The 22,389-nt window shown below is 29.0% G+C and overlaps 2 protein-coding genes across 2 annotated transcripts in view; both read left to right on the forward strand.

Annotated features, from left to right (window-relative positions):
• LOC103311996 overlaps nucleotides 1–1,935 on the forward strand; it is a 14,415-nt gene extending 12,480 nt beyond the window's left edge. The window contains exons 2-3 of the mRNA XM_029490005.1: nucleotides 291–417; nucleotides 1,722–1,935. Of these exons, the coding sequence (XP_029345865.1) occupies nucleotides 291–417; nucleotides 1,722–1,935 (341 nt within the window). The remainder of the gene's footprint in view (nucleotides 1–290; nucleotides 418–1,721) is intronic.
• The window catches only part of LOC100569034 (CDC42 small effector protein homolog), a 24,338-nt gene extending 2,366 nt beyond the window's left edge, over nucleotides 1–21,972 (forward strand). Inside the window, exons 2-4 of the mRNA XM_003241073.4 lie at nucleotides 18,539–18,692; nucleotides 20,124–20,294; nucleotides 20,968–21,972. Coding sequence (XP_003241121.1) covers nucleotides 18,606–18,692; nucleotides 20,124–20,294; nucleotides 20,968–20,976 — 267 coding nt within the window. The 5' untranslated portion in view covers nucleotides 18,539–18,605 and the 3' untranslated portion in view covers nucleotides 20,977–21,972. The remainder of the gene's footprint in view (nucleotides 1–18,538; nucleotides 18,693–20,123; nucleotides 20,295–20,967) is intronic.
• The last annotated feature ends 417 nt before the right edge of the window (nucleotides 21,973–22,389 follow it).

Genomic DNA, 22,389 nt, shown 5'->3' on the forward strand with positions numbered 1-22,389 from the left:
TGTATCAAATATTAAGAAAAATATTCTGCTATGGAAAATAAATATTAAAACCCTATGTTGTCGTTCAAAAAAGTAAAAAAATTAAAAAATTATAAGGATAAAAAATATTTAAAAATATAATTTTTAAGAAAAACGTTGTTTTATAAGCGACTAGAAACTATGTAAAAAAATATTTTCAAAAAAATTTATACTTTTTGAAATAATGAGTGTTCTATGATAAAAGAATCACCCAGTATATCTTAAGTCCAAATTATATTGTTCTATGTTATAAATTTAAATATGTTTTTTAGACCGTGCGGCGGTGATGTATCAGCAAAATTCGATGAAAACCGAATTGAGATCACCTGCAGACTGTTGTGGTAGGTCTACGCGGTATTTCACAGATCATTACTATCCGCACTCGCCAACCAACTTCAGGTAACTCGTGAAAAACTATATTTATTGCAAGATATGAATTTGTTGAATAGTTGAAAAAAAAAGTCAAGAAAAGTTTATTTATAAGAATATATTATAATTATAAATTGGAGGTTCTCGATTGAGGTATAATGCATATTATATAAGTAGTGTTGTTGTAAAAAAAAATTGCATGATAATAAATTCACAATACGGCCGAAGCCGATTAAGAGATTTAGAGATGAACGATTTGAGATTGGTACCTAACTATAATATGTATACATAATATATTATATTTAAGTTATAAATTATAAGTTATAACATTATGTAATATGCATAACATAAAACTGCGAAGAAACAAATTATATTCATGGAACGGTTCTTAATAATCGTCGGTCGAAGAATAACTAATGTTTATGTCATCAATATAAACAATATTGTACATCTTCACGGTACAGTATATACATTGTTCGAAATAATTAAGCCCATAAATAGGGCGCCCCTCCCACCACCGTGCGTGTATTTCAATTTTTAATACAAAGGGTTAAACGGTCTCTCGTCGTAAGCTACTTGCAGGACCCTTTCCATTCCCTTAAATTATTAACCTGATAATTATTTACGGGCTTCTCGTCTGTTGGCTTTTCATTCGAAAGATTATTTAAAACCTACGCCGACCCGCGAACCTCTCAGAAGTGTGCAGTAATCCTCTTTCTGCAGTTTCTACTACAGTGTATAATATACCACCGCACATACGGAGGGACGGCGTGTATAGACATTGTAGAATAAACACAACACCGCATTATATTATTATACAACAATAACATTTATGCATTTTGTCATTTTGCAGTCTATCATTAGGTCAGGTTAACTTACATGAAACTATTGTGCTGCATTCGCACCTGATATATTATATTGTATGCGTATAGAATCATATAATACATTGATAGAATATATAAATATATACAATATAATACAAAATATAAGTTAACTTTTTTCGATATTTTAATTTTGGAAATTAACTGATAAGTGCGCGCAATTCTAATCTTTTTATTTTATTCTTATTTTTTTCGCCCGTGTGAAACTACCATTGACTTTTGATCAACAACCGATTTTGTTGGTTTCAATTTATATTTTCTAAACATTCTGATCTACAAAATATTGATGATTTTGGGAGAAATAAGGTTAATAAAAAATGGTAGAATTGTATGCATGTTTCTTAAATTTTCCAAGAAGAATAATTCCGAAAAAGTGATTAATTTTTGAAACAATCGAAACAATAATGAGTGTACAATATATATTATATAAAGTTTTATTTGGACGTTTTCTAGAAGCCTGGCCACTAGAAACCTATACTATGATTATTACGACCCACCTGCAATGGTGACGCACAAGAAAGATCCAGACGCCAAGACTTATTACGGGCAGGACGCCAATGATAACGCCACAAGATACTCAACACAAGGCAAGTTAACTGTAATAAAATTAAGACCAATTTTGAACATCATGACATTATATAATAATAATAATAATAATCTTTATTAACGGAAATGTAATTCCAATTTACATTATTTTTTTTTTTATATATAATATAATATAAAATGTTTATAGCTATGAGTTTATAATGATAGGTACGAATTTATAATTTACAAAAATCATTTGCAACAATTTTAAAATTAAATCAAAAGGTATACACAAAATACCAAGTAATAGATGAAAAACTTAAATAAATAATAAAATGATATGTATAGTGGTATCGATATGTTTAAATTATATTTAAATACGTTAAGTCCGGTATACATATACAAAGTTAAAGCAGTAAAAAAACGTATATTAAGTAGGTACTATACAAATGTAGACAATATGCTTTAATCATTAATGTATTATATAGGTTAGATTGTTTAATATATTATTATATGTAATATTTACAATAGAGTAAAAATAAAAAAATGTTTAAATAACTACGAAACTACGTATCTATATACATCTAAAGATATTTGTAAAAATGCAAATACATTAATTCAAAGTAATAAATGGTTAAAATAACTCAATTTATATATTTTGTGTAAATACAAAAAAACGATATGAAAATAACAGCTAGAGTGAAGAATCCACCCCAGCGGCCAGTAGTAGAGACTAGAGAGATAACTATTCTTATATGATTAATATAATTAGGTATACGGCGTATACTTACTATTTAAATGTTTTACCACGTGGAACAATGTATGATAGTGACTATTTTTTTTTTTTTTTTTATATTTGTTCATTGTAACGACCTCAAGGTCTTTGACAATGCTTATCACAAGTGGGTAGTAGGGAGATCATGTGATCTATTTATCTATGTATATATCACTATATGCATGATACTACCCCCCTTCTCCAAGAGGAGACATGTGCGGTCTTCACTCCCAGTGGAGTGGGACCTAGTTGGAAACCGGATGACGCAATCGGACGACAGCACGGGAAAATGGTGACTGCGTAGAATCACAGACATTTTTTGCACTTTGCTATGAATCGAACCGATGACTGTGTGAGTCGTAAGTCAACTGTGTGACCACTGCGCCACTCCGGCCCCAATAGTGACTATAAAACAATAAAACATGGTATATTTTTAGGTATTTGAAAACAATTTAAAATTAATGTCATCAGTAATAATTATGATATCATACCAAGTTATTGTGTCGTTTGCGATCAAAAATATCTGAAAACACATGCGTCTCGTTTTCGATTTGATTTGATTTGATTTTACATTTTTATTCACAGTGATAACAACACATATTATAATAACCAATATTTATGTATATAGGACATAGGTATTATAAAATATAAATGCCCTTGCATAGTTAATATATTAGAAACTCGAAAAAGCCTAATAAAAATGCTCGTCACGAATTGTCACGTCGATATGCGCGTTATTATAACAATGACGAAAATCTAAAAACTAATTGAATATAAATAAGACGCCCAAGGGTGGGTGCTGACGTACTGTGGTTTAGAATACGATACATGGGCGGTGGCATCGGTGGTCGTGTCATCAGATGTAAATCCCGGGGGAAAAAAAGACATTCCGGACACGTATACGCTGGCACGCCGCTATATAATAATATATACATTATACATATATTATTATATGCTTTGCAGACTTGCCACCGATATTCAACGAAAACAAGCGTTTCAATTTTCACCTATAATCATTTTTTTTCTTCTCTCTCACGCCTCTTGAGAAAAAAACAGAATTAAATTTAAAAAAATATTGCTACGCCGGCAGAAAATGTTTAAGCCCTAGGTATAAACTATATAGATATTGATCAACGACTAGCGTATTACGACACTGTGCCGCCGAAACTGTACAACGATAACTATTACCTAATATAGTTAGGTATATACTATTATGTGTGTATACTATACCTATACTGTCAATGGATATTATCTCGTGAAGTCATACATTACAATAATTATAGTTTGACGAAATCGAAAATATACAAAACGATATAATTATATTAGTAAGTACTAAGTAGGCATAATATACATGTAATACGTATATTGCACGCTATTAATCATAAATAAAATTCATAAATCATAATAGTTAAATTCCTAATGCGCAGGCAAATATAACAGAGCGCGCGCGTCGTATTAAGTACCTACCTATATGTAGTATATTATATTATATGAATCGTATAATATATAGTAAGTAATAAGTATTTCCTAAAAAGAGAGAGGAATAAGTCTGAGTAAAATGTGTGGTTTCCATGTCCAATGTCCATTACTTGCAGAGGCGGATTTGCCAGGTTTGACGGTGCGAGAATAGTTCTACAGGGCCGTAGGTTTTCTAGGGCAGCCGGGCTGAACTATGTACATTTATAAGGTAGCTTTATACTAAAATAAAATAATAATGACTATCGAAATAAGTTTATTTAGGCATATATTAATTTGCACTATTTACAACATAAGCCTTATTACAACTTGATATTACCAGGCTGGTCGAATTCACTATCGTCTATTAATTCTATACGATAAATGGTATATTATAATAATATACCTGTCAATGGTGAACAAAATGTCAATAGCATAATATTTAATCGTAACTTATTTTATGGAAGGTGCCCGATAAGTACTTATAAGTTATGATACATAATCGTTGATCTTATACAGGTTACCCGTTAACACATAATATGAGATTATTTACTATTACAGGTACATATACTATTACACTTTTAAACTTTTTTATAATATTATATGAGCTCGTTTTACTATACTCGGGATTATGATTTTAGCGTAATAATGACAATCGTTCGTATTCGTATTCGATTCATAACTATTTAAAAACGTGACTTTATCTTCATAATCTCATATTTTATAATAATTTTTTTATACATTATAACTTAGGTATTAGTTATTAGCTGAATATTAAGACGTATATCTATTATAGTTTATATTATAGAGTGAACAACAGGTGTACTCAAAATTCATACGCTGTGCGTAAATGGGTAATGCGTCCTATATATATATATATTTTTTTTTATCTAATATATACTAGATAAAAAAAATAAAAATGAAATTCGGGCAATATTATTATTATATTTATGTAGGTATAAGCACCTACAAGTTTAATCCATAATCGAATCTTTTACCACTATACCGCACAATGACTAAAACCAATTTATCTTTATACAATATACATTCGTTATTGTAAACGGCACATAATATTATAGATGTACTATTGTACGAGTTGTGGAAACGTTCAATTAAAAGGTATTACACAGATGACATCTTTTTCATAAATTGTGGCTTTTAAATGCGCACATAATGTATATATCAGGGGTGGCCAGCGAGAAGAGACTCGCTAGCCACCAAATATATTAATAAAAAGGTGGGTAAGTGGATGTCGCTCTGCTGAACAGTAGGTTACAAGTGGGTCACAGTATAATGGATAGTATTAAATTTGAATTCAATGATATAATATCACTGTATAAGAAAAACGATTCTGAGCGGAGACGGTTTGTCAGTCTAGGTATTTTATATTTTGTTATTATTTATTTTATCATGTAAGTTAAATTAATATTAAAATATGATAATTTTTATTTGTTTCTATGGTGATATACAAAGGGTGACAAATTAAAATCCCATTTTTTGCGTTTTTTTGTAATTTTCCGGTGGTTTTTCCCGTGGCATTAAATAACTATTAAGAAAATCGAAAAAAGTACCATCTTGATCCAATTTGCTAAAAGATAAGGTACTATATGTTGAAATCGAAACACTCCTTCTGGAAGAAATTTTGTATACAGGATATAAAAAAAAAAAGAAAAGGAAAAAAAAAATAAACACCATTGTAAAAACAATAGCTCCCTCGCTCCCCTCAGAATCTAAAATAAGTAATTTATAATATGAAACTACCTAGGCAAGTATGCAAGACATTTTTTAGAAACCTGATATATTTTTTTTTTGCTTGTGTAAATGAGTAAATATTTAAGATTATATATTGCTTAATAATAATTAGATAATAATTATATTATTATCATTATAAATTAAATTACCTAAGTACTTATACAAATATGAGTTTATTTTTTTATAGATAATATAGGAAGGTCTAGATACCTAATTGAATTATAATAGTGGTTACTCACTTGGACAAGTATCAAGTGTTATAGATTTATACAATGTGTAATTGTTATAAGTTATAAGTATGTATTCAATGATTTAAATTGCTATAATCATCTGATTTGTTCATATATAGTAGCCGGCTGCTATTGACTATTAGGTATACAAATTAACTTTAATAATTATAATAGTAGGTACCTACCTATATTCTTCGAGATATTCTTTTAAGTGCAATTTATGTTCGAATTTATGTAGTATAAATTACTTGTGTAGTTACTTATTAATTACTAATATCAGACATGAGTAGAAGAAAATTACTAGGTAATAAATATTTATGTGCATGTGTAGGTAAATAAGAACTTTTGATATTTAAATAGTGGATTAGTGGAATAAAAAGTTGGTAAGTACTGAAAATAATATTAAGACTTTAAAACAAATTGGGATTTATTATGTTCAATAAAATATATAGGTAAATAACTAATAAATAAATATCACATTATCATCTCTATTATAAGTACATTTATATTTTATAATGTATGAGGTGTGCACTATGTATTTTAGTCATTTTAAGGAATTTAATAATTTTAAAAGGTTAGCGATTACTTGGCTTATTAAATTTGATCTACTAAGTTTTGAGATATTAAAACTGCAGATTGGAGGGGGCGAGAATAAACAGGGAGATTGAATACAAATAAACTTCATACTGACTATTCTCATTTCCCGCCAAGATTCGACCCAGTTTTGGTTTTGTAGATGGAAAAAAACAAGTCCCGACTATTTTTTTTATATACTTAATGTCTCCATATGTACTAATGTTTGTGGCATTCCCAGTATTGTCCATTAGAGAACTGGTTAACGTTATTAACAATCGTTTTTATTGAGACATAATGCACAATGATTGGTTTGCCTTAGCTATGTGTTTGACCCGTTCAAATGATATGGCCTTGACCTCCTAGGTCATGGAGCTAAAAAAGTAGTTTTTGTGGCATGACCGATGTTGTTTTTAAATTTTCATTACTTTTAACCATACGCACAATATACGTCTTCCTATAGGTACTAGGTATAAATAGCAACCTTGATAGAATGTGTTCCTGATATCAGATATATTGTGACAATTATTATGTATTAATATGTATGTTGTATTTATAATAAAAATTTATTTTTGAATAATCTGTGTACCTATTAATGTAAAATGTTGATTTTTTTTTGTTAAAAATAATATTAATATTAGTACTGTCGTACTGCCCCGAGTTACGGAAATTATTTACAGTAAATTATATTATGTTATTTATTATAATATATTATACTTAATTAGGTATTAGGTATATTAGATATAATGTAATTTTTGCTTTGTGTTGTTATGGGAAGATCTTATCTAATATTGTATTCCTAAAGTCAGATATTCATTTTGGCTGTTAAGAGGACGCTACACGGATATTTGTTGTCTCCGTCTTACAAGTGAATAACATAGAAAATTTACGCTCAGCAGATCATGTTTAACTCAGTTAGTTTAAAAATTAGAGTGAATCGACCTAGTATGAAACTTGATGGTAAGAACATTATCTGTGTTTGTATGTACGTTTTTACGATTATTCAGTTTTTAAGTGAGTATTATGAGTATTTTTAATTTGAGCTATATTATGTACGCATAACTTATTAAAAAATTGAACTATCGTATAAAACCCTCATACAATCACAGATAATGTACTTACCATCAAGTTTCATAATAGGTCGATTCACTCTAGTTTTTAAACTTACGGAGCTAAATGCGTTCTCCTGAGCGTACATTTGTTATGTTACGCACTTCTAAGACGAAGACAACAAATGGCCGTGTAGCGTCCCCTTAAGTGTTAGTCACATTTATTTCAGTACCTAAACTGTTATAGTTATCACGATTCCTGCCTCTTGGTTGTATTTTGTTGACAGTTTATAATCTCTTGATTATATAACATAGCTTGACATTTCAGTTATATCGTACTCTTAAGTCTTAATAATATTATATTCGTTAATATATTCAAACACTTAAATGATTTATTATTTTCATGAGGAACTTAAATTTTTATAAATTAATGTCTTATACTCTTATTTTAATCGTTATAGTATAGGATATATATTATATTTAGCACCTAAACCAACCATTCGCTGTGAACTAGTTGTTCGTAAAAATATGTACTTGTTTTGATACCAGAGCGCATAGGTGGACCGTGAATACCAGTAGAGGAGGTTTCTGGGTGCTTCCCCCAGGGCCCCAGAAATGTAAATACCCCCACACTCAAACGTAATTCATGGATGTAAATAATAATTGTGGTGCGATCCACATTGCCTTAGATAATTCAGCCCCTTAAAAAAAAAAAATGCAATCAAATGTCCGCGCTTATAATTTGAGTGAGTAAAGGGAGATGAACAGCAAAATATATCTGTGTTCTGTATCCTATTTAGCCTTTAAAATATTATAATAACTAATATATTGCACTAGTGTGTTCTAAACTTGTATCAAAACCTCTGCGCGTAAAAATAGTGTTGCATCTTAATATGGAAAATAAGTAATAATTTATTTATTTACTATATGTATACCTAACATTATAACGTCGTGTTGAAATACAATTATGTGGTGATAATAATACATATTAATATATTATGTAAAAATGTACAATAGTACATGCTTATATGTAAGTTAATTTATAAGTAATTTATATCTATTGTATTCATTATTTAGAATTAGTTGTTACCTACTCACTTCATACTATTAGGTATAGTTTTATATTCTATCATACTTTACAAATTTCAATCATGAATTATGATTTATCAATGTTTTCTTCATTATTTAATATTTATATACCGTGCAAACAAATAATAGGTATAGATTATATAGAATACAATTTTAAAATAATAATTTTATATATTTTAAAAACATTTTGTAGGTACATGTAACAGTATTTTGATATAACTATAAAATATCAGACATCAGTCATATAATATGGACATGGAATATAATAACGCAGTATACTTTTCATAGATTCATTGTACTAACAATATGTGTACATAATAATTTGTTTTTAATAATGCCCAATATCTATATTTTTAAATTCCTTATTATTAATTTTAATTAAATTTACTTGTAGGTGTTTATTAAATTTCTTTTAACTAAAATATTTAAACATTTAGGTATTTACCTACTTCTTAGTTTTTAGTATTCCTATTAGAATAATAATTTTAGTTATTTTATTCGAATTTAATAAAAGTACATTATGTAGTTGGTATTTTGTAGGTTTATACCATACTATAATTATGTAAATATTAGTAAATATAATGTTTGAATATACATGCTAATTTTAATACATCTTACATAATAATTCAGTACCTATATAGCTAATTCAATTTTTTAAGTCATAAATGAAATTTGTTCTAGACTGGAGAATAATATACGTTTAATATAGGTACTAATATATTCGTTCAATATTAATTATTATTCCATTTAAGTATGTTTGTTCCTAAACTCCTAATACATGTTTTCTAAATATATAAGTGTATAAAATCTAAAATAGCCCTTGGTCAATCATCATTTTATGGTGAATAATAATAAAACTAAACCCCAAATTAAACCTAAATCTGTGTTTCGGAACTTAAAAATTAAACTCCATCCCTGAGAATATAAAACTGTCTTTTTGTAGATTATACTATTATATATGATATGCTGTTAACAGTTCTGGCACCCACCTATGTCATAATATTTTATCACGCCTTAACGTTTGGTAATATATAAATCTCAAATAAATTATAATGTAGATGATACGTTATTTTTACGTCTTATTTTTATAACATAACGTTTGATGAATGTTAAAATATCAAAGTTAAACCACGTGCACAAAATAATTTAATTTGATGTTTCCCAAAAAATAAATATTTAGCAACAATGGAATAATAATGTCTTGTCGTTTTGACTATATAGTTTATAGTTAAATTGGTTATTAGTTACAATTAAATCTTTTAATGAAAAAATACAAATTATTAATCATTTCTTCAAAATACAATTATTAGATATTAGAAGTATTAGTTTGTATTATATTAATTATAATTATATAAAATAAATACAATACAAAAGTGTAGGTAGGTAATAACTTCGGAATTTCGGATTAATATTCTAATTCGTGATAAGCAATATTTAAGAAATTATTTGTTCTTATTTTGTATAATATAATATTTCCTATGTATCTAATTAATAGATTAAGCTAGTTATTTTTAGGTCGATTTAATGTTTAATATCAATAGACATTTTAATTAATTTTAAATAATAATTATATTGGATGCCATAATAATGCATTTAAATCATTTTTCCATACCAGGCATGCACAATAAATAACATGGCATGGAAGGGGTATGTACTACGTATTATCATATCATTTTTAATTGTTATAATATTTTCATGGTTCTCATTAATTTTGATCTCTAGTTAAAGGTCTAAAGTTATATTTAATTAATGGTAATGTATTAAACTCAATGTTTAATATTGGTAATTAAACACTTCTGAAATGTAGTTCGGTTTTCTTATAAAGTTATTAGTTATTAGCTTATTACCGTTTTCCGTTATACGGTGGTGCAATTAATATTAAAATGTATATGAATGAGCAATTACCTCGCTACCGAGGGGTAGTTGAAGTGGCCGTGGTTTTATTGGTACAATGTTCGTAATGTAGATGACATAACATAAACACGATGTTACAATAATTGTTATAATAATTATTTAAAATTATGAGTGAGTAGATTTTATAACTGTTGGCCTCTAGCATCTCAAATCCCACCTAATTGTATAATTTATCATTTTTCTAATGTACAATGTCTCGATCTTCTAATAATGTATTTATTAAAATAAACCAGCACTCGTTGGTGTCCTATTCATTATCAATATATAATATTTTGAAACATATTTATAAACACGTTAATAAAGTGTTTTTTTTTAAATATTATATTGATAAAGCATTCAATACTAACATAATTACACACTAATCTATATGCAGTACACAAATTAAACTAGATATTTTTTTTTTCAAATAGGTGTACACATTATTTATTGTTTAGTAGGCATTAGTTTAGTTGGTGATTAATTTATTATTAATAAGTAATAACTCATGTTTTAACGTAAAATTGTATAAGAAGCATTACATTTTATTTTATTTTCAATTGTCTTGGAGCAGCAGTATGTTTGAATATTTTTCATAGAAATGTTATGATTGTGTTGATGTTGACCTATGACCAATGAGTATAAGGTAACATAATTTGATTATTTAAAGCTATAAAACACCTTATCGGATAAAACTGCAGTTAAGTCATAATAGCATTTATCACGCGTTCGAATAGAACATTACTTAAGGCGCCCGGTGCCAATGTCATTTTATCCTCAAAAATACACTGCGGGAATAACGTTACCGCCTTGTAGAATCAACCAAATTTCATAATTTTTAATTGCTAGAGGGAAATATTCTACAGCCCTCATCGTTCTCTGTTTTTCAATATTTTACTCTCAAACTTTATAATACCTATGTCTAAAAAAATACTAGATAAAAAGCATTTTTTTACAATTTTTTTAATACAATTATTTGAAATAAAATACAAATCCAGAAATCTATGTGGGCTGTAGGAAGTCTTCTTCTTTTAGATAAAAAAATAGTCATCAAAATCCGACAATTCTACAAAGCTTGAGAGTTATTCCCATAAAGTCTTTTTTTTTCAATATAATACACTCTATCAACCCCTCTCCTCCCTAAATAGGTATCGGGTAGTAGATTGGTGGAAAAGTCTTATAATTGAGGTGGCAACTAAAATATAAAATTTAATTTTCAAATTTTATAGAATTGTGGGAAATTTGAAAAACTGGCATATTCTATACAACATCTTCAAAATGTTTAGTCGTTCGTAAGGTATTTAATTTTTACTTTTCATTATGCCTGTTGGTTTTCTACCGCTACTAATTATTAATAGTTTTTTTAATAATAAATATCTTAAATCTTTCACAGTTTAACGGAATATTCCACTGAATATTTTTGTCATTGGTGAATTCGATGGAATGTTCAATAATTTCAATATTTTCTCATAATTTGGTTTGCATTATATTTTTTTACTGAACACTGATTATGATGGTCTTCAGCTGCTTCGTCGGCCGTGCTATGTCATATACGTGTTAGCCCCGTAATACCACGTGTTCAATAAACATATTTTATTGCACACACATGTGCAAGACTTATTGGAATTTTGGCCCTCTCCACAGAAGAAACGTAGTGGAAACTTAGTATATTATAGTAGGTAGTCAAATCTTCTAAATACTTCAAGTGTACATCAGTTTAATGCACCATAAATCATTGAATATAATATTATATTATAACATAATATAGGTACGTAGATAGCGTTGTGTATAACGCATTCACGCGGCATATTATCACATATTATAAGCTGCTACGTTGACCGAAAATATCGTCACGTAGTCACATTATGTCCGTAGTAAATTTAATTCGACATTGTTACCAAGTGGCAAGTACTGTTGTTGTTGTTGTGTGTGTTTTCGAGCGTGCGTACACGGTATGCCAAATTGCCAAACAAATATTGGAATATACAAGAACTCCTTTTGCCAAACCTATTTATGTATTTTTCTCCTACGCATGTACACTTTTTATTTCATCGCTAGATATAAAAAAGACAACAAAAACATATTGTGTATATTTTCATTGATACAAAGGTAAAAATACGATCAGAAATTATATATTTAAAAAAATCCCCATCAACATTTTCAATATATACTATATTTGTAAAGTAGAAATATCCGTTGAGGTTTTAGTGGTGTAAATATGTAATTTACTCTAAAATAATAGTCTATAATAGAATATCATTATGTTTTATTTAATAATATAGGTTTGGTTAAAAACATTTTTCATGTAAAATATGTGGAATTCGTATCGCTAATCAATATTGTTTTCACTCGGGTGTATTCAGTCGCGTACCTGCCATTACACGTACGACGTCCCCATCGCGTTATACATTAAAATAACCATTCCCGTTTAAACTGCGTGTAGTTCAAGAACTGAGGAAAAAAAATCCGGTATTGATTTTTATTTTATTGTATTAGAAATAAATATAAGTCTTGGACAAATATAAATTACATTCTGTTTACGACCCTTAGATTTTGGCAATAGCTTGTGTAAGAGAAAGTAAAACATAAATTATGCTTTTATATTGTATTGTGGATCGCGTTGTAATCACATCAACATAAAAAAGACAATAGGCATGTTATAAAAGAAGAGAGAGATGGACTGAGAAAAATGTATCCAGATAGAGTAGAAATAGTCGTGAGTAAAAAACCGGTTCATTTTGCCGGGTCATACTTGTGTCAAGGGTACAGACACAGAAATTATCGTGTTATTGTACCATATCCTGTTCCGTTTTTTTCGATTTATCATTAGACTTACTTTCTTTTTTATTTTCTTACAATAATTTTTGTTTAATTGTATTTCCATGCTCCATCTGATTCCGCGATATTTGAACTAGGTACCTATGTAATAACATGAATAAATGCGATTAATTAGTCTATTAATTCTCCTAGATTCAATTTGTTTGTTTATATGCTTTGGCGCTTTGCGATTTATCCACCAATCATTATGTTTCATACAAGCTCTCCGTGATTGTATACTGTTAGGTCACACGTTATAAATGGTTTGCCCTTTGGCCTAAATTAGATATACTTATCGAAATGTATAGTATTAGCGTATTGTATTAGAACAAAATAGTTCACGATTTGAAATTTTACTTCACTGGGCCATGTGGTTATCGGACCACATCCTACACAAGTACACGAATTCAGTGATAAAACAATAGGGCATGATAATAATAATAATTAATAGGTTTTATTTATCTTTATAAATAATTGAATAACATTGTTTATTAATTATTAGATAGATAATAATATTGTTTATTAATATTTTAATTTGCATTTCACGTACCATAGCATATTATTAATATTTAGGTAATTATATATAAGATCGTTTTATTTTCAGAATTCAAATGCACCTAAAATTACTTATGTTATATTATTTAATGTTATTAGAATCGTATAAGGTAGAGCTGATCTTACAGTGTAGAATAAATGGATTTATTATCACTTTCAAAACGGTTAATTATGTTTATGCTGTCAATGAATATACATGCAATAGTGTGCACTAAAGCCATAGGCGCAAATAGAGGGGAGGGGGCTTTAGGGGCTAAGCCCCCCACCCAAAAAAATGTCCATAGCCCTCCCAAACATTTTCTACATTTTGTTTTAAGCTAATTCAACATTATCAAAGTAAGGCCCTATTAGCCCTATTAGCCCCCCCCCCCAAATCTCAAACGCTATTTGCGCTTATGCACTAAACACTATACAATGACGGGTTGGTAAAATGGAATGCATATAATAATATGTAATAGTATTCCCATGAAAATTCTATTTCTTTAAAAATATATAATATATACTATAAAGATTGATTAGGTATATGTGGTTGAGTATAATTTTATAACTAAGGTGATATTTTTCAATTTTGTTCCTTTAATATTGATGTTTATTTTAATTTTATTTTATTACTTTTGTTGACATGACGACATTTTATAGTGAATACACCCTAAACTCGAAGTAATATCATCGACGTTTTATAAAATTTATCTTATATGAATTGAATCGTTTAGTTCAGGGGTCACCAAATGGCGACCCGCTTATACATTTTAACCCGGCTCGCAAACTGAGAGAAAAAGTCAATTTTTTTTATTTAGAAATAAAATATTTTTGTCCAACCGGCATATTATAATAAATATTATGTACTTTGAATTTTTGATGACCCACGAGAATTTTCCGAATTCTTAAAGTGGCCCGTGGAAAATATTAATGGGTGACCCCTGGACTTTAGTTTATATATGTACGTTTTTACTGCTTCTAATTAGTAGGTAGTTAATTCGCGTCTGTAAATTGAGATTTCATTTTGATTGTTTTTGTTGGTTAGAGTTTCAAATAACACAGGATCATTAAATTGTAAGTGATACTCGGGATATAATAATGTGATAATATAACACGAATCTGCGTACTATGAGCGGTGACTTCACTCGTTCACTATTTAAGAACATTATGGAATAATTATTATTGTTATTGTCGTTAGTTTTATCAAATTGCTGTAATTTCTTATCATTGTTTTACGGTACAATGTACCTACCTTTTGATTTTAATGGAAAATATAAGAAGTTAGAGTAATGGTAAATAATAATATATCACATAGTATAAGATCATTAATGGAAAATTGACCTATGTTTATTATTTTTATCAAGTATATCCAAATTTTAATACTATAATATTTTCATTCTATTTTAATTTTTAATTTTACTATATAACAATACATTGTTTTCTTCGTGTGTGTCGGATGCCGGATGAACAAATATTACCGAAGTATTATAGAATTCAATTACACGTTATACATTACACCGTGTAGGTAAATATTGTCATGACTCATTCTCCACTATGTTTATTGTTATTTAAAGAGTTATTAATTTATGTATCATAGTTTTTAAGTATAGTTCACTAAATTAATTGTTATTCAAAGAAGCTGAATAATAACATTCGCAATATAAAATAATATGGGTAACAACTAATAAGCTTATTATATAAGAGTACATAATAATGTTATTTAAATTATTTGACCATAACATAAGATTTTTTATCATGTCAAGGGTATGTCTGTAGGTAATGAATTATTTGATGGTATATTAAAAAAATAATTACTATCAATTATACTTATGGTAGTCTTATAGAACATGCCTATTACCTACAACCTACACCTTCTCTATCTAATCCCTTTAAATGTCCCTCCACTAATTATGGTTTAAATGAACCACCTCGGCGCTGTATGTCTATTGCCAATTCAGACCCCTTCTTTTCTATTTCATAACCTAATCAAGTATTTATGTATCACTATATTTCAATGTTATCACACTATTGTAATTGTTGTATCAATATTATATGAATTTTATGATGAGGTAACTTTCCTGAAATACTGAATATGCTGAAGGTCACATATTTTTTTTCCTCCATTTTCTTTTATATGTAACATTTTAAAAGTCGTTTCATCTCGCATACTTGAAACGTCGACAAAGCATAGGACATCGTTTTCAAATTTGTACCTACTTAAGTCAGGAGCTCTCAGCATTCAACATACCGATCTCAAAATCCTCATCACGCGTTTGCCCAGCAAAAAAGCACTTACTCCGAAAATATATAATATATATTATACTGAATCTCTCTCCGATCCTCAAATACTTTATTATTGTATATTATTATCTTGATGTGCTTGCGGGAATTACTGTCCTGTAGTGCGTGACTCATCTGCCGCAAAGCGCTTTTACTACGTCTTCGCGTTTCCTGTTTAGCGCCCACGCGATTAGTCCGCATCGGACAACCAGTTCCTCCTCTCGGATATACGCCGTGTCTTATACCATTGTCTCTTATGTAGGTACTAGGTACGTTTATCGTTAATACGCATGCGACGACGGCGTTGACAAAACAAAACAGTCATTAATCAGACCGAAAGACTAAAAAAACACCTTATTTTCGTCTCCGCTCTCCAGACACGCATATGGACGTACCTATGGTATTCTTAATAATTCTTATATTATATTATTATTGTACTTTCACTTGTCCGGGCGCGCACTTCTTATTTCAAAACGTTGGTTGGTATAATAATAGCAATCGTCGGTTGTCGTATGCATAATAATATAAGATAATGCATAACATAATTAAACACAACGTTTGTTTGTTTATTATGCGTTCCAACGTGCGCCGCGTATATTATTTTATTAGTTTATACCTACGGAATAATTTTCAATCATCGGCCCCTCTGGTGAGGCTCTCGTTGTTATCTAACTCGTTTAAATAATAATAATAAAAATAATGTATACGTACGTACTATATACTACACTGCAGAGATAGCATAATATAATAATACGAATAATAATGTATACATTATCGTCCTAGACTTGGCGTAACCCGTTCGCCGCCGCCATCACACGACGAGTTTGTCCCGTTACAGAGCTGCTGGCCCCCGCGCATATATGATGTATATGGACATTATCGTCGCGAATAGCGCGTAATGTTATTATATATGGTATACGTATATAATAATAATAATATAATATAACTAATATATACGCGCGGTGTACGCGGCCTCCGCCTCCTGCTCGCGTTAGGCGAAGAGCTCTATCCTCCTCGAGAATATATATAGTTCCTGCCATTGTGCTCCTGGTCGTGAGGTTCAACAACCAGGTACCAATAAATGTATACGGGTGTATACCGTATGTATTATATATGGTACCTAGGCACCTAGCATTTACCTATGCGTATGATAATAATGATGTGATGTTCGTGCAGTGGTATTATGTGCCGTCGGGAGGTTCGCGCCGTCGTCGTATGTATTCAAAAATATATTAGGTATGTGGTCCGTTCTGTTTCTTCGAATGTTTTAATTGGGCGTATATTTAAGTACGCTTCGTATAAGTATATAAAAAAACATACGTCAACGTCTGGATTTCTGACGCACTATAAAATTGCTTATTAGTATATAAACAGGGTGATTCTTTTATCTCTAATAAGGCAATAACACTAAGGACATAATTTATAAGGAAATTGTTTATAATATTTTTTGTTTCAAACGTTTAAATAAGGGTCCTTATTTCGTATATTTTAATATTATAGTAATTATCATTAACATTATAATACGTTATCTATGAGTTGAATTTTTAATATGTTTCAACTCTAACGAAACAGTGTTAGTGTGTAATATATTATTTTACATACTATCATACTATTTAGTATTTGTATGCAAGATTATCGGTGTCCTTAAAGTGTATGAAAGTAATTTTAAATGTCAAACTTTCCAACATTTTTAGTCTATGATAAAAAATTCACCCTGTATAATTATTAAATCACAAAGTGTGTTCGTCATTTATATGTATAGAGGGCCTCGAGTTGGTCATGACTGGCCGGTATAGATATAGTATAATACGTGAACGAATGTCGTCATTCGTTATTACTTATTATTATTCATGTAAAATATTATCATCTTGTGCTTCAATGTGAATTCGGTTCTCGATAACATGTCCATGTCTATATATTCCGTTTACAACCGTGTAGCTGTTATATTATTATAATATTATATAATTAACTTAATATTATGATCATACAATAATAATAATTGTGGCGTGGTGGTTGCATTCAATCTCGAAACGTGTTCTGAGTGCAAGCACCGGCTGGTCTCACTAGTTCCCGGATGGGTGACCGCCCGGGTTTTTAGTGACAAATCCTCGCCACACATACACGCACATGTGTTCCAATCCAACCATACCACCCCCCCCCCCCCCATAAACAACTAATAGACATAGTGGCCAGGCTTAAGAATCATAAATAAATATATAATAATAATAATTTGCGGTAATCGGAGGAGTGCAGTGTTTGTTTTTACTAATACAATAATAAATAATTATATTATTCTTACAGGAACTTTCTGTCGACACTGCTGCTGTTAGGGTTCGCGGGAGGACCTCCAATAGCACTTTGTACAACCATGTCGGCGGGATACCGATCGGGAAACATGCCTGGCGAAGTCTTGTTTCAATGGTTCTCTTGCTGTGTAAACCAACGTACCCAACAAGTAATTTATAAAAACTTTTTACATGTTAAGCTGATCAAAAATTAATTAGGTGCTAACATGAGAGTTTATGAAGAATATATAATATTATAATAATTATATTTTAAAAATATTATTTTCTATATTACGTATAATATGTACCTACCGAACAGTGTTCTATAACTATTTTTAAAGTAAACAATCACTGTTTTAGTGGTTTTAGTTAAATGCAGTGCTCATCAACGTTAAATTGTTAATTGTATTCGTTACTTCTTATTACTTATTAATATAGGTATAACTATACACGATACCAATAGATATTGTTATAGAATATATCCTATACTTTTTTTCAAAACATCTAACCGAAAAAAATACTTTCCAAATTATTCGAGAAATTATTGTTAGATATACAATAGGTATATCGTATATAATTTGTATTTATAATTTCAGAATTCATATACACGCTATTATGGGTAACAAACTAACAACTATAAATTTTAAAGTAATAAAGAAATTTCTCTTCGCGGCATTTTACTGAAATGTAATTAAAATTCTTCCATTAAAAAATAAAAATCACGATAAAAGGTTATGCAAATATAAGTGCTATACAAAAAATTCATCCAATATCCTTCGTTATACCGAATATAAAAGAAAATTTTAAAACTAATATCACTGTTATAATATATGGATTTGCATGTATATAATATAGTGTTGTTAATAAACCGGTTTCCCCTCTCGTTTAACGAATGTTTTTTACGTAATTTATTTGTGTACCTTACCTATACTAAGCAAGTTGTTTAAATGTTAAAACTTATAAGTTATACATTTATAATGCATGTAATTTTATATTTATATCTAATTAAATAACGGTTAGCTTAAACATATTTGTTAATTTATTAGAATATAATATGTTCCCTAACTTTCAATTTATTTAATTTCTATCGTTCGGTCAATTCATAACTATTATTAATAAATATAATTTAATGCTTGTCGACTGATATACAAAACGAATGAGTACACAGTATTGTATATTATGTAGTATACTAGTATTATATATATAGGTACTACATTTTGTAGATTACCTAATGCTAAAACTTTTAAAAAAAAACTGTATTAACTTAAATATATTATCGGTAATCAACAAAATAAATACGTTTTCTACAACTTAATTTAAGTAAATCTTATTTTTGTTCGTTTGCTATAATATTTTTATATTTATTAGCACACATGCAAACATTGTAATTATGGGAACTACAAACCATATTGTCACCCCATTACTATAAAGTATAAATCCAATGTATCATCCCTATAAACACACCTAAAACATTATAATTACTGTAACTAATGGCCTTACTGCCTTAGATGCCGGGTTATTTTTGAGATCAATAATAAAAATACGTTTTCGTGTATCATTTTATTTCTTTGTTTTGATACGAGTTTTGTGTGTGTCAATAGGGCAAACGCCACGTGAGTCGAGTACGCATTGACCGATCTATGATTGGAGCACCCACAAATTTTCGACATACCGGTCACATAGGTTCGTCTGATGTCGAAATGGGATCGTCCAGATTGCATGCCATTCACGGACAGATGCAGTCCAAAGGCGGTTATGAAGCTACGATTGAAGTGAATATTTTTAATTTGTCTATCGTCGTTACATTTAAGATTATTTTCAGTATTACGACTGCGACAACTGCAAAGCTTATTAGTTATTTAGGCTTCTTTGCGATTTCGCAGAATTTCGTTGTAGACTATAATTATTATTTAACGATTCACGATTTCGAATTCACCGAAGTGAATTTTAATTGTAAAAATATTGAATTGTATATTATCGATACTTTTTTGATGAGACAAAACAACGATTATAAAAAAACAAACAAGGCAACATAACTAAACCATAGTTTGTAGATGATTATTTTTAAATATTATTTATACACCCACTTACACATAGATTAAAATATAATCGAACGCATTTTTTACTTTCTGATAATTTTTATATATCCTTATATTATAATTTTAAAATTGATAATTATTAGAATTCTATTCGTAGAATGTATTGAAATGTATGTATTAAATTGAATATAATTGGCAACGGAATATTTCAGTCCAGGTTCTCTACAAACCGTCTAATATTCTAGTTTTAATAATTATCTCGCAGCCCGCAGGATCGTTTTGTAAAATGATAACAATATTGATTCAACTTTTGCCATTAGCGAAGACATAGCACATTCGTGCCTGCTCTAAAGCGAATATCACGACTCATCGTGTCAGACAAAATTTATAAAATATTTTTTTTCAGGCTAATTGAACTCACCAGAAACCAATCGATATGAGAACTATGATCGAAAAACCTCTTCATGAACCGAACACAATAATTGGACTGTTATTCCATATTTTTCTTACTACAGCCGCCAGTGTGTGGAAGAGATCCTTCGTCATAGTTATAGACTAGTGTTTATACATTCTTTATTATTATAATAAATAACTATTATTTTTTACTTTATTTTTAAAATTTTATTTAATTCGTCAAGTATAGTCAAGGCCGCCTTTTAGTTCGCGGCCGACAAACTTGATAAATGTCTTATACTAGTCTGGTTTTATTTATATGAATGTTTTTACTTTTTTTTTTTTTTATGTTTAAAATAAGTTTCGAAATTAGTTGTGATGTCTTAGTAATCTCTCTTTAGCCTTTACTCTTTACACACACGCCATTTTTCATGTTCAATGTTTTTGCCATTGTGTAATAATAATAATAATATGATGATGATGATGAGAATCAAAACGATTATATGATAATGTGTACAGTTTAAAACGCCATACTCATGAGTATAGCATTACCTCGAAAACCCCGATAAACCTATCAGAATCTTTATTATAATTTATAACTACAAGTATATTATATTCCGTGTACAAGAAGAAAATACATTTTGCTATTTTTAATATTACATACTATACAATTTTTAAATTTTGTGTACCGTTCGTGTTGCCTGAAAGTATGTAAAATCGATACTTTGTGTTTAAGCTAGTTTTAAGATCTGTTTGATCAGATATATTGCATTTAAATTACCGTATATATATATAATATATGTACTAGTTTTAGTAAAAAATGTAAAATGTTGAAAATGTAAACACGTACACTGCCTATATATTGTGAGCTCAAAGTGTGTATGTTCTGCTGTCCATTTTTATATATTTTAAGTACGTTTACAATATGTTCATATTTTAAAACGAAACTGCTGAAGCGTATTTTAGAATATAACATAATAATATGTAACGCACAATAAAATAAACTATGAACTTTTTATGTTTGCATTATATATATTATTATTTAGTTAGAATTAAGAATGCTATAATATTCTTTTTCTAAACGAAATTAACGTTAGGGGTGTTTTTCAATTATTTGGAGATGTAAGGAATATTATATACTAGGTATACTCTTTAGTCTTTAATAGTGTTTTCACATTTACAATATCCTAGAAATATTATCTATATAGTTGACTATTCTAGTATGGGTGTTCTCACAATGTGTCTCTTAATGTGTTTAAAGGTTATACAAATTTAAACGTCTAGAAAAAAATTGTATATTTAGTGTTATGAAAAATTAAAACGTCATGAACAATTTAGCGTTTTGCTTTTAAACACATTATAAGTAGATGACCTAAAATACACACAAAATAATTGACTAGCTAATGGAAACTGAATGTGTTACAATAAAGTGTAA

The sequence above is a fragment of the Acyrthosiphon pisum genome, chromosome A2, assembly GCF_005508785.2.
Source record: "Acyrthosiphon pisum isolate AL4f chromosome A2, pea_aphid_22Mar2018_4r6ur, whole genome shotgun sequence".
Classification (NCBI taxonomy): Eukaryota; Metazoa; Arthropoda; class Insecta; order Hemiptera; family Aphididae; genus Acyrthosiphon; species Acyrthosiphon pisum.